The sequence below is a fragment of the Lissotriton helveticus genome, chromosome 8 (assembly GCF_964261635.1).
Source record: "Lissotriton helveticus chromosome 8, aLisHel1.1, whole genome shotgun sequence".
Classification (NCBI taxonomy): Eukaryota; Metazoa; Chordata; class Amphibia; order Caudata; family Salamandridae; genus Lissotriton; species Lissotriton helveticus.
In genome coordinates, this window is record NC_136069.1 from 1,551,223,367 (window position 1) to 1,551,238,211 (window position 14,845).

Sequence of the window (14,845 nt, forward strand, 5' to 3'; positions counted from 1 at the left end):
TTTGCACTTGCTGGGTACACCAAAGGTGCCATCTTTTATCACAGGGGGAATACTATTCAGGTCGTACGTTATTGACTTGAATGGGTGGCGACAGAGTGCACATTTTTGCGAATGAATAGTCCTGAAGTGTTCATTAATTTTTGTGCCTCAGGAAGGAACCAGGCCTCCCAGTCTCACTTGCACTCTGATAAAGATTCTGTTTAATGCGACAGCTAGACCCTTGTTCTGACATTCCACGTGCATTTCAAGAGCATGTGTACATTGTGTATGTAGAGTACACACATGACCGTTTTGCTATGTTTGCTGCAACAAAAGGGATCCATTTGGATGGCCCTTTGCTTGACATGTGATGGACAATGTACAAAGCTTTCATGGACAGTGGAAGGGTGTTGTTTGCATTCCTGTGGCTGAAGGATTGAGACCCAGGAACAGAAGTAAGTGAGGGCGGAGACAGAGCTACCCTTAGAAATATCCTATGGGCCTTTTAGCAAAGGTTTGCAATTAGGTTTACTTTAGAATTGCCATTTGGTGGATGGTAGAGGAGAGGGGTGAGTTGGCAAATTTTGCTGTTAAAGGTGGAGTGTTTTCCACACATGGGCTGCCCATTGGTTTGTTTCTCATTGCTACTTCAGGAAGGCTGTTGATCGCCAGCTGCAGAGTCTACGTTTCGGCGTGTTCATGGTTTGGATATTCTTGCATGGAGTAGGCATCTTCACTGCCTTTGGTGAGAGGGGTCACCTGGCACAAAGGCTGTAACTGCACTATGTTGTAATCCAATAGATACATATTTCAATGTATAATGAAGAAGTTATATATTTATTGTAAGAGCACAGAGATACAGTAGCAATCCCACTGCAGACAGTTCAATTCTACTCACTAGAATACAACTATGTCATAGAACATAGCAATTACACAACAGTGAATAATGCAAGACATTTAAAGTGACAGGATAGATAATCTTACTAACATTAACTATATATATAATGCACAAAAAGAAAGGTCAGGGCACTCAAGACCTGCACCGGTACATATATACTTCCGTAGAACGATGGTGGTAGTGCAAGAGCTGGGAACCTCACCTTCCCTAGTTCCCTTAACTTTTGGGTAGCCAGAAACACAAGATTCAGATAGGTTCAGCACATACCCATATATTAACCAGTCACAGAAAATGTAATCTGTATTAATGATTCAATGAGTCAAAATCATTCAAAGTTGAAGAAAGCAATCCCCCAAAAATACAAAAATTATTAGATACTCCAAGTTTTTGGATGAAAATGATTATTTCTTCTTTATCTAATTTTTGATAGATGATCATTCATTTGATTATTTTTTAAAAACACAGTACAAAACCGTAGCCATGGCTATGGTTTTGTACTGTGCTTTTAAAAAACAATAGCAAGAATGGAGTGCTCCGAAGAGCGCTTGGAGAGCTGTTTGGTGACTATCGTTGGTGTTTGCATCACCTGAAGTCTGTACAACTTTCTGGAGAAGCTGAGGGTCTGCCTAGTTCCTAGAAGCCTAACTGTATGCTCCAAGAAGACAGGAGATTTCCTAGTTTTACAGGAGCCGGGACTGTCCAGGTGTAGAAGTCCACTGTGTTCCCAGTGTGTGTACCACCCAGTGCAGTCCCTTGGTGAACTGGGTAAAGAAGCAACCAGTCGGACTGACATCATGGTGTCCAGCACCCCTCCAGCGTCTGTAGGCACTTTTCTTTTTTTTTATTTTTTTATTTCAAGTCGTTTTTATTGAAATAGAAAAACAAAAGGAAAAACAGTACAATAATTCTTCCAGTACACAAAATGTTCGATTCATCTATTGATAAGCACATACAGAAAATGAAATTAATATAAAATAACTCAGCTCCTGCTTGCATTATCATAAGACACATACAGACATAACTCTCAATGCGTGTAGGTGTGGTGGAATAGGCTCTAATGGATGACAACAAGTGTACTCACAGGTGGCATATGCCTTTGTAACAGGATCGCCTGTATTGCATCAAGGCGGCTCATAATGAAATGAGGAAGCATCTAGCGATTTCCACAGCCTCCTATTGGATGGTTTCCATGAAGCAGCTTGTAACGCTGGATTATTAGCGCCTCTCAGAAATGATAACCACTCCTGCCAAATTTTAAAGTTCACCTCTTTCGCGCTTTTCCAATTGCATAGAACCACTTTGCACGCAAGTGTCAGCATTAAGTCCAGAAGCAGGCGGTCTTGGTCATTTGATAACTGTGGGTCAAGCGCCCCTAGAAGTACATATACAAAGTCCTGTACAGGTCGTATCTTGAATACGTGTTGAATGCAGTCAAATATTTTCCCCCAGTATATACGTAAAGAGGGACAATTGAAAAGCATGTGCGCAATGTCGCCTGCGCCTGACTGGCAGTTCCAGCAGTTAGGCGAATCCCTTAATTTACACTTGAAGAGCTTATCTGGAGTCCAAAATGCCCTGTTTATTAGCATGTACTTTGTTTGAAATAGAATAGGTGAGACCTTATGGGTAAGGGCCGTCTTATGAATCATCTCCCAGTCAAATTCTATGCCTGTTAAATTCGGCTCAGCTTCCCATTTCAATTCGACCTTTCTGTGAGTCTTCCTGGGCAAGGGCAGTAAAAGTTTATACACCTTAGAGACGAAGTGACCTGCATGTACAAGACGTGGAAGATGAGCTACTAACTATGGTGTGTATGGAGAGAAGTTACGTGCCGTTAATATCGCTTTAATTTTCAAGAAGTCATAAAAATCCATCGGTGTGAGACCATGCCTCTGTTGCAGAGTCGAGAATGGGAGTGGATTTTTCTCCTCATATAAGTCCCTTGCCATGTTAATGCCCTCCTCGGACCATGATTTCCATAAGAGTCTACCACCATTATTCTTTAGATATGGGTTTCTCCAGAGTGACATAAAAGAGGACTTAGCGAATGTTAGCTTAGTTTTATGTGTATGATCTAGTCTAAGCAGAGCCCGTCTAGTGTTCAGCAGTATGTATTTGGGGTGTGTTAAATGCGATAGGTCCATAGTGAGGAGGGTTTAAAGTGGGGCATGGTTCACTAGTGATTCCTCAATATTGATCCAAATGGGTGTGTAGTTTGGTGATCTAATTAACCATTGGGCTCCCTGTTTGCAGAGAAAGGCTGTTTGATAATTCCTGAACGAAGGGAGACCCAGGCCTCCTTTGTCTTTGGCCAATTGCAATTTCTTTAGTGATACCCTGGCTTTCTTCCCACGCCACAAGAAACTACCAAACAGCTGGTCTACCTTGGTGATAAAGTTGAGAATGTCATAGGAAGCATGCTAGCCAGGTAGTTAACCAACGGAGTAGACATCATTTTAAGCGTCTCCGCCCTACCCCACCAAGAGAGAAATTTTGGAGACCAGCTTTCAAGCAGTGTGGAAAGCTTCTTTAGATTCAGTTCTTCGTTTATTTTCAGGGTGGAGATCAAATCTTTGTCAAAGTCTAACCCCAGGTATTTAAAACACTTAGGCTGCCAAGTAAGGCCGGAGTCCCCAATGATTCCCTTATCACCAATATTATTCAGAAGTTTAACCTCTGTCTTGTCTTTATTGAGTTTGTAACCAGAGACCTTGGAAAAGTCTTCAATGTCAGACAAGAGCGCAGGTATTGCCTCATCGGCTTTCTCTGACAAGACAAGCACATCGTCTGCATATGCCGTTAATTTAACCGTGTAGTCCCCAAAAGGGATGCCTACAATGTTGGGGTTGTTTCTTATATGGTATAAGAACGGCTCGATCGCTAGTAACAACAATGATGGAGACAGGGGGCATCCCTGTCTCGTGCCCTGCTTTAGACAAAAGGAGGAAGAAAGGGATCCGCCGGCTCTCACTCTCGCTGACGGACAGCAGTATAGGGACATCACTAGTCTAGTAAATGTTTCCCCTAAGTTAAACCTATGGAGGACTGCTCTAAGGAAGGCCCAATCAACTTTGTCAAAAGCTTTTTCAGCGTCCAGTGTTATTGCTGCCGTGCGTGTACCTAACAATTTCGCCTTTTCTAAAACATGAGCCAGAATCCTTGTATTATCACTGGACAACCTATTTTTAAGGAAGCCTGCTTGAGATGGGTGGACTAACTGAGGGAGAACCTTCTGGAGGCGGGCGGACAATATCATGGCCAGGATCTTGCAGTCTATATTGATCAGTGATATAGGTCTATAGTTTTTCGGGAGCGACGGGTCTTTCCCCTCTTTAGGAAGCACTGCAATTATTGCTTCTGCCATTGTGCCTCTAACCTCACCTGTGTCATTAATTTCTTGAAATAGATGTTGAAGGGGCTCTATAAGGAGGGAGGGGAAAGTTTTGTCAAATTTAGCCGTGAAGCCGTCCGGGCCTGGCGCTTTCCCAGATTTCAAACTTTTAATTGTATTCCCTATTTCCAGAGCACTAATCGGGCCATTAAGACCAGTTTGGTCTTCAGCAGAAAGTCGCGGAAGGTCACATTCATCTAGGTAACATTTAATCTTATCTTCTTCCACCGTTTTATTTTTAGCATAAAGGTCTTCATAAAATGCCCTAAACACCTCTGTTATCTTGTCTGGGTCCGAATGTGAGGAGCCCACGGTATCTTTAATGACACTGATCGAATTCTTTTGGATTTTAAACTTCAAGTATGAGGCTAGGCTTTTACCAGCTTTATTGGAGTCGCAGATCTTGAACCTCCTTCTGTTATCAAGCCAAACACCCGCTCTTTCGCTGACTATTTTATTGTATTCATATTTTTTATTCGCCAGGGCATGAAGTGACATATCATCTCTGTCTTTCAAATGTTTACTTTCTAGGTTTACAATTTCACTCTCCAGGGACTCCAGCTTTGTGTTATAATTTTTGTTCATTGCTGATCTGATTTTAATACAGACCCCCCTTATGCTGCTTTTCAAGGCCTCCCATCTAACGAGATCAGATGTATCCCCTTCTTTGTTGACCTGCAGATAAGAGTAAATCTCCTCTTGTATTGTGGTCCGATGTTGTTCATTACTTAGGATTTCGTCATTAGACGCCAAGACGTCTGACGAGAAGAGGGTTTGACATTGGCAATGGATAGGGAGATGCAAGAATGATCAGACATTACTCGGGGTTCTATGGTAGTGGACTCAATTCTAGGGACACCGTTCTGTGATATGAGGATATAGTCGATTCGGGAGTATGAGTCATGTGGTGCGGAGTAAAAAGTGAAATCCCTCCCTGTAGGATTTTGAAGCCTCCACGCATCTACTAAGTGAAAACGTTGACATAAATTGATAAAGGCTTTATGTGATTTATTTGATTTGAAGGGACAGTGGGAGTCTCTATCTAGCGTTGCATCCAAGGGGAGATTGAAGTCTCCAGCCAGTATGTGGACAGCATTATCCGGGATGTTTCCAATATGCTTGTTAAGAGCCTCCCAAAAATTAAGATCGCTAGTGTTAGGAGCATAAATGTTTGTGACGTAAAACTCTGTGTTGTCCTTACTCAACTTGGCCGTGACCCATCTCCCATCATCACTCGCCTCAGAGGACAGAAGCTCAATCTTGGATTTCCTCGCCAAAAGAATCAAGACACCATTCTTTTTGTGCACAGCTTCTGCACCCACAACTTCATTATAAAACTTGTTCCTCATATGGTGGAACTGTTTAGATTCAAGTTTCGTCTCTTGTAGTAAGACAATATCACCTCTCAATCTCCGTATGTAGTCTAAGATCTTTTGTCTCTTAACAGGTTGGTTCATTCCTTTAACATTAAGAGATAATATCTTCAATTTATCTACGTTACATGCCTCTAACGGAGTACTAATAATTCTATGTGACATCAATGGAATGTACCATCATACTAGAGTCATATATCACACAGGGCATTAGTAGTAGTATGACAGAGAGACAAAATTCCACGGGATCAGTGAGGCCCATATACGTGATCGTACGATAGCAGAGCCCACGACCTCCCCCACTACCAGGCGTTAAGACGGTAATCAATATGCAAGCACAAAGAAACAAAATCAAAAAACATAGAACATACATCCCAACCCAGAAACCCCACAACCCCCCACCCTCCCCACCCCACCTGTACGTAGTAGGCATGGTGACTGAAGAGAGATTGCAGTGCATCCCCCCCGTGCGTATACATATTTGAACAAGTTTGGAACAAACCAATTTCCACATCGTACCTGCGGATTGCCGCTAACTAGGGTAACCTGGGTGAACAGCGGTCTAGGGACCACAACTAAGGACTTCTTGAAAAGAAGCATGTACATCATAGTTCCTGTTGACCTTAAGGCAACTGTGTAAAACAACAGCAATATCAACAGACATCGTCCCTCGGAACACATATGGTAATCGTACCAACTTGCGGATAGGTATCCAATACTAGATAAACATTATACTAACATGCAATGATACAGCATTCTCCTTAATCAATGGAACAAAATCTAATGCAAACCTTACAGTCGTTATTATACCAGCAGGTATTGTATGACTTTCTCCTTATCTATTGAAACAATATCAATTGCAACCATCGCAAAAGCCTTTAAAGCGTAATATAACCTAGGAAAAGTTTAGAGGCTCGAAGCTCCTCCCTGTAAAAGAAAAAGGGGTACATATAGGAATTGCATTGAAAACGTAGATGAGGACCATTCACTTGTAACCTGAGGCCGAAGACTGGCCTGCTGAGTCCTCAGTGTTGCTCGTTTCCATATCCAGGTCCTCAGGTCCATCTAACATACGCTTCAGTTTCAATGGATCTGAAAAGATGTGTGGAGAGCCTTGGATAATCACACGCTATTTTGTAGGGCCCATGAAGCCGTACTGGAAACCTCTCTTCTTCAACATTGGTCGTAGTGCCAAGAACGCTTTCCTAACATCAACTGTCTCCCTGCTAAAATCCTGTGATATGTAGATTTTAGATGACTTCCACAGGATATGGTTGTTTTTCCGCATAAAGCTGAGAATTTGCTCTACATGTTGGTAGCGTAATGGTTTACACACAATGGCTCTAGGGCCTTTTTGATTCTTACTTATCCTGCCCGGCACTCTATGCGCTCTGTCAAATTCCAACGGATGGACAAAGGTCATGTTAGTAACTTGGGTTAACCATGATTATAGGAAAGCCACACAGCCCCCCTGTTGATCCTCCGAACCTTCCGGAATACCAAAAATTCGTAGGTTCCCCCTTCTGTTCCTGTCCTCCAACTTCGCGAGTTTCCATGTCGTTTGGTCTGCTGCTATGCACAGATGTTTAATGGCTTCACCTGACTTGACTTCCCTATCTTCGATTTTGCTAATCCTCGATTCTGCTTCCAGCAGTTTCGCATTGGTGTCCCGGTTGTCCTGCCTGATCGCCGCTACTTCCTCCTTGGTTGCCTTTGCCAGATCCCTTACTTCATCCAATCTGCTGAGTATCAGGTCAATCGGGTCTGGGCTGTTTTTCCCTCCTTTGCTGGGCGAATTCGGATTCGACTGGTTGGATTTAAGCCTCTTCAGGCTTTTCACAAGCTCTTTATTATTCCTTTAGTCGAGGTGGGTATTCTCACTTAACTCCCAGCCGCCCTTTAAGGAATGGTTACAGTCACTGATCACTCTGATACCAACAGCTATCTCAGTACATGGAGATGAGAGTTACCATATGATTCGCACATTAGCCGCAATGATGATCTCTCCTGTGGTTGTCGAGCGCCGTAAGAAGGTGCACACACTCAATCAATGCATTACGCTTGTGCCGCCATTTTGAGAACCACCATTTGTGCTAAGCTGTACACTCTTGGAGACACTCTAACAGCCCTCTCATTGTACTCACTGAAAATTGCGACATGCAAAACTTGATTTGACATTCAAAAACTTCATGATGCAGCTCAGGGCTCATTCATATGTTTGCTGGGCTACACTCGACAGTGCAATAACCATTTCACCAGTGAAGCAAACCCTGCCTCCATGAGACGTCATACACACTGCAATATATTCTTGGACCGTATTGTTCTATTAAAGCATTGCTATATTGCAGTGATCATGTACTTCAGTGATCAAGCAAGTGTCCACCGCTACTGATCTGTAGGGTAAGCCGACCTTGTTCTTCTCCTCACATCCGGTATCGGTAGAAAAAAGAGAAAAAAAGCGCCGAGAACAAAGGTTGACCACACTACGTTAAAACGCCCTATTTTATGCCATAGTGGTTCACAACTGCCACTGTGTTCGCTAGTTGCATTTCAATGTCCAACAACAAAGTCTAACCTCCGTGTGCAGCATAGGGAGACCTCGCTCAAGGAATAGCGCGAGCCGCCATTTTGCCTACGCGAGCAACGCAAGTGTTCTTTCACGGGTCTAATGTCGCCCGGTGATGGTTGCGTCTACTCACGGTTTTAGAAACCAGTTCATCCAGCGCTACCTCCAGTAATCGTGTTCGACTCCCGTCAGGGTCCTATGACTCAGCCGCCGATACTTTGGGCAGCCATGCGATCTCCTCTGCCGCCTCACTCGTTGCAGCCTTCGGGACGGGCCGCCCGAATTAGCTGAAAAGCCACTTATCGGCCACGGAAAACCACGGGCATACTTCCTAGACGCTCCCCTCACATTCCGATAGTCGATTCTGCCACCTTTGACGATGTAGGGGCGGTGAGGTGCGTTCCGCCTTTAGATTTCGGACTCCGCACGGGTAGAGAGAATCACCGAGCCGCCATCTCTCTCGGCGTCCAAACCACACCCCCCTGTAGGCACTTTTCTGCTGCTGCCTGACGTGTGTAGCCCCACGAGGAGCTGTTGTTGCCACTTTAGACGTGCTGTCCTTGGTACAAAGGATGTAACAGCTGAAGATGAGCTTCTGTCTGCACTTGGCCCGGAGGCCTCAATGGACGAAGATGAGGGAAGGACTGGAAATGCAAATTAACCCGGCTATTGAGTAGAACCGGCCGTGGGGGTGGTGGTTGGGGATTGTGCATCTGGAAAACACTGCAGCTGCTTTTGTTACAGAGAGCCGAAATTGCAACTATGCTGCAAAACCGGCCCTTGGTAACAAAAATGGCCCGCAGGGGTCCAAAATCGGCCCCCACCCTTAGGCCCAACCGGGAAACGCCCGTTGCCTGCTGCGGCTGGTCCGGCCCTGACGAAGAAATGCATCTGTCTTCACCCGGCTCGGATGCCACAATTGCCAAAGACAAGAATCCATCTGCACTCGTCTCAGAGGCTGCAACCACTGAAGACCTGCATCCCCTTCCTGGTGTGAGCAACTGCTAAAGACGAGCCCCCGCTGACCAGGTCTAGCACACTGTTAAATCCCAGTGGCTCTGCCTTGTTGGAGCCAACGTTGAAGGTGCGAGATCACCAATTGCATCACCCTGTGCCTCCTGAACAACATCTCTGTTGAGCACGTAACATGGGCCGGAATTCCCAAAGATTGAAAGACGGTGTCTAAATCTGGCAATGGTGAATCTGTTGTTAGGGCGCTAACCTTTACTGGTGCTAGCTGTTTAGGCTTAAATAACTATTGTCTCTGACCTATGAAGTATTCAGTGAGATAACTGCTAGTGCGCTCTTTAGCCCCGTTGAAGAATGTATTATTTGGATTTGCCGTGAGTGTCTTTTTCATTAAATAGAAGCAATGGGCTGGACAATATTTTATTATGTCTATTGGCGGAGTGTTGAGTTCTGAGCTTGTCCACCACACTTCCTCCCTTGAGAGTCAGGCGCAGAAAGCGTGCACTTGGCCCAGTAATCAGAAACATACTAGGACCAACTGCAGGACCCCAGTGGCAAATGACCCCAATCATGACGGCTATGACCCAGTAGCCCCTGCAGCCCCCCATAGAGGTTCTGAGATCCCCAAATTTACTTTAGCTGCTGAACAATTCATTTGTGTATGACTTTATACAATTTTGTTGGACTCGAGGAAAACCATTATTGTGTCCATCTTCACTTTAAAGTAGTCAGGCTCATGTGCAGGTTTCTCCTGTGAGTCTGCCAGTCTTTGAACAGGTGTCTTTCAGAGGTGGTGCTACTTTGGGTGGGCATTCCAAACAAAAACCATTGAGACACAGGGAAAGAGTTTTTGTTTTGTAGCCTTATAGGAGTTATTGAAGGAAAGTCACACAATCTACTCTCCTGATTTCATTGACAACTTGGAGGCCGTGGCCTGCACACAGTCAACTGACTGAGCGAAACGAGTGATCCCACCTCCTCTAGATGTTCTGGGAGGGATAGGATTTCATTTTCCGGAGTTTTTGGCAGTGGCAGCAATAAGATGTAAACCATTAGTTCCTAGCACATTTAACCATAGTTTCTAAAGGCAGAGGGCCCAACCTATATAGTGATGGGCAAGCCAGGGCACAAAGTGATCTAAAAAGGATTCAAACAAAAGACAACTGTTGGTGCTTAATCTGCCCCCAGTCATGGAGGGTGGTTTAGCTGATGTTTTTTGTGTAGTATTTTGTTGTTGCTTGAGGACCTGTCCCAAGTTTGATAAAACCACAAATATAAAACCAAATAATACCCACAAACCCACTTCAGTTTGTCCTTCTCTCATTTATGTCGCACCATATTGGCAGGGACTAGCTCTCCTCTCCTGATGGGGTGAGGCTCGAAGCCCAGGCCACGTGATTGGCCACTGGATCTGCCTGGTGGCTCAAGAGAAAGAGCTGCATCTTTTTTGCCCTTTCCTTCCAAAAGATGCTAAGCAGTCTGCCTCCTGTGTTCATTGGTTCTCTCTCATAGCTACCCCACTGTGCCTCGCTGTAATGTCAATGTTTTCTGTCTCTATTGGAGCATCTTACCAACATGGCGGTGTCCACAAAACACAATGCCACTTTCAAAAAGTTGGTGAAGACCTTCAGATTCATTTATTCAGTGTCAAACCAAATCCATAGTAGGGGAAGTTTATGAAATAAACACTTAAAACATTAAAATGTGCACTGGACCAACCTGTCTCATCACCTTGCCCTTTCATTAAAAGTGATGAAACCTTATTTTGTATATTAAATGCTTCATATTGATTAAAATGCTGACAAAAAGTACATAATCATATCTGTACAATATTCTTCATTCGAGAAAGTAAGAAATGACTCGACTTGTTTTGATGAAGTTGATGGTATTTCCTCTAGCTTGGACTCCATTATAATGTTGCTTTTCAAATCTCAAAAGCTCCAGTCTACGTATTCCAATAGTTTTATGGCAAAGTCATCATTGGCTTCAATGGGAGCAAAGCAATTGCTCAAAGTCACAGTTATGTAGTAGAACACAGCAATAGTTTGGCTCCTATGTGAGTCTTCCTGCTCATGTGACCCGGTGCGCCATACCTGCTGCACCAACAATGGCTGTGCCCTCGAAAGACAATATTTCCAGAACTTCTCATATGACAAATTTGGAGAGTATGCCTGGTAGACAAAAGGTCTCTGCAATTGACAAAAAAGCTAAGAGATGTCCAGAATAAGTCCCAAGTCAGGTCCATAGGGGGCCTACTGTGCAAGTGGATGTTTGAAAGATTAATTTTGGTACGCATGCTGTATCCTGATTGGCTGACAACACAAAGTTAATTCCATCAAGGATGAAGGTGCATGATTCCTTGAAACCATGACATAGATCACGTAATTGTGGCTGAACGTAGAGTCCTCAGACTGTGGGCAAACGGCTTGGAAACAATCAACTCCAGATACAGTTTTTGCACCTGTATAAAGTTGTCTTTTCCAGCTTTAGATCTTTTTATTGTGATATTCCTTTGACCTTTGCAAAACGTACATGGGCTGTGATCTCTTACAGCAGTGGTACTGCTTGGAAACATGCTTGGGCTTTAGGTTTGCTGTGAAACCTCTATCCTTTTTTCTCAGGCCCCAAACATTGCTTCTCCTTAAGGTTAGTGGCTGACTAAGTGTAACTCCAGAAACCTTGTTTCAAACCTGGTCTTCCATCTAATAACCAAATGCTTTCTGAGAGTTCTCTGTGCTCCAATAAAATTAAAATTCCATCTTGCGTTAGTCTGTAAAATTCATTACAAATTGAACCTGTGTTCAACTGCCTCTATTGTCTCGTTCTTCTATTTTTAGAGACCGTCACTTTCTCTTTTTTCCCCGCAGAGCCTTGATGATGTCATCAAGGATATGATGGCCGCCGTCCACCGAGAACTGTCGGAGAAACAGTCGCTCTCCTTCTCTCTTTCCTTTCCACCAAACAAGATGGAGCTGACCACAACCAAAGCCGATGGGACCGAGTCATTCATTTTTGAGTTTCCCAATCCCGATGGCCGGAATCACTTTGAGCAGGTGTTCGAGGATACCAAGAAGAAGCTGGGTAAATGGTCCTCATCCAGATTGGGAAGGCGTCCCAGGGGCAGGTCCACTTCCCTTCACCATTGCACCTTATGACGTCTGATATGCATATTCCCATGTGCATATCTGAGGACATGGGGCTGAATTCTATATATTTTGATGTTGTAGCCATTGTGTTTTTGAAGTCTATGAATACGTTACGGGTCTATTCTGAGGCAAGGGAGGCATGCTTTTTTATAATGTCTAGGTCTAAGTGTGGTAAGAAACATAGAGACGGGAATTTGCAGACTAATACTTTTAGTTGTAGGCTAGAGTTGCTGAAACAATGACCGTAAAAAATATCTGCCGTCAATGAGTCACCTAAGGACCTGTGTTTCTTCTTTCTTTCTGGCTTACAGCTTCCAACAGGAACCGCCTGGATCCCGAGTTTTTGAAGGCTATCCCCATCATGAAGACCAGGAGCGGTATGCAGGTATGTTTACATGCTCAAGTCGCTCACTGACCCTAGCTGGCATATGTTTCAATATTAATGTAAAAATATCTAATGTGTAGAAGATTCATGTTTTAAACCCATTTCTCTGATGTTTTTTGCAAGGAGCGATGGAGAATTCTCAAGTTTTCTTCTCTTTTGACCTTATGTTTTTTCTCCTTGCCTTATACCAATTTTTGCTCACTCGCGCCTGCCTTGCTTTGTTAACGTAACACTTACAATGCTTTAACAAGGCCTGCTGCTTTTCACACTTTCCCCAGTTTGTCTAGTTGTTCAGCTGGTGTTATACCTAGATACCCCCTGGCCATCCAAATGCAATTTAGCACGAGAAGCACATGTTCACATGGATGGCACACTACTCACAATTTTAATTCATGCAATAAAATATAAAAATACATAAAGTGTGCAGTGTTTTGCCAAGGAAACTAATCAATCAGTGAATTTATGTAGTGCGGCTGATCACCCGGGACGGTGTCCCAGGACTTCATATTTGATGATATTCAAACTCATTTGAGAATTTGTCTAGACATCCCTCACCACATGGCAGCCAGAATTGTCATACACCCAAGTACCTGTCCAGTATCTTCCAAGTTTGTCATTAAGCATTTTGCTTGCCCTCTTCTGTGTTCTAATTTCTTTAAAAAAAATTGGACCTCAAAGGAAAACTCACCCCTATCTATTTTTATCATGCCTATTTCTTCAGATCTGCCACTAGCTTTAGTATCATGTCTTCTTTATACATTCCTTTGCATGGTTTCCCTCCATCATTTTCCCTGATAGCCAGGTTCATGCATCGAGTGTGCATTGTTTGCAGCGACCGTGTCCTACATTTCTTTGCAAGCTCTTCTACGTAGTTGTGTGTCACCATCCTGCTTTTTCAGGATTACCCTTTAGCTGACAAATGTTGGTTTGAGTGTGTCCATAAAGAAAACATTGAACCTCCGTACATTACATATTTAGACACAGATCATTGAGCTTGGCCTTTTCTCCATCCGTTATTGACACACAGACACTTAGACTGGATGGCCATGTTGTCCTGTTTGACGTTTACTGCTATTGTTTTAGACATTGGTGATTTGTTTTGCTCCTTGGTTGAGATCAGCCCAGCAGACGTTGAACCACAGCGCTACCTGTAGCCTGGGTGCTTTGAGGTTTTGCTGCTTTCTCACATGAAGAGCATAATCTGGGCTCCTATATGCAGGGCCACCACTGTTAAGCCACAATAGAGGACCTCATTATGAGTTAGGGATGACTAAGTTATTCAGCAAGAGTAGAAAAACTATGCAACTTAAAGTTGTGTGTCATGTGGCAGTATTGTTTCACTATTTTGTAACTATAACACACGTTAATGGTGTCTAAGTAAAGGTTTTGCTTCATTAGTTTAACATCCGGATGCAGCAATCAGCAGCTGAAGGGTAACCAATTATTCTCTGTAAGTGGTCTGCCACTATACTTGTTCGACGTGGTAATATTTTTTATAGTAACATTTGGTGCATCTAAGCTAAAAGCAACTTTTTGTTGATTATGTAGCAGATTATGCAGCAAACTATGCAGCAGAAGGTGAATTATGCGTCAAGTATGGTAAATCCATAAATAGCTGGCAACACCACTGCAGTCGAATCCCTTAATTCTTGTGACCCCGCCGTATATGTATGTATATGGAGGTAATTCATGATGGGGAGCAACAGAGCACTGTGCAGAATCTTTTACTTGAAGACAGGAGATACATAGGTTCTTATGATGCAGGATAATAAATAATGCTCTTTGTTGAGATGTCTTTAGCTTCTTTCTGAATTACAGGAGGCTAAGAGCAGATTTCATGTCCATGTTAAAGGCTCACATAGATTCCCTCCCCATAGCTTGGGAGATCCCAGTGAGGACTCTGTCACTCAGGCCCCGTATGTTTACAATAAAATTAAAGTAGGACAATTACCTGGGTCACATTCCCAATTGTCTTTCCCATTCTTTGAATCCATCAAAGCTCTTAAAAGACTAAGATTAATTATCTGTTACTAACTACCACTATGATGCAAGGTCAGCTACAAGGTCGCAGTAAGTGTCCTTTGAGGTCTTAGAAGTCACAGTAGATCTGTCAAACCATCCCTTCCTTTCCAAGTACT

The 14,845-nt window shown here is 43.5% G+C and overlaps 1 protein-coding gene across 1 annotated transcript in view; it reads left to right on the forward strand.

Moving 5' to 3' along the window:
- The window catches only part of ARHGEF17 (Rho guanine nucleotide exchange factor 17), a 611,927-nt gene that overhangs the window by 533,508 nt on the left and 63,574 nt on the right, over positions 1-14,845 (forward strand). Inside the window, exons 11-12 of the mRNA XM_078658552.1 lie at positions 12,044-12,257; positions 12,634-12,707. Of these exons, the coding sequence (XP_078514678.1) occupies positions 12,044-12,257; positions 12,634-12,707 (288 nt within the window). The remainder of the gene's footprint in view (positions 1-12,043; positions 12,258-12,633; positions 12,708-14,845) is intronic.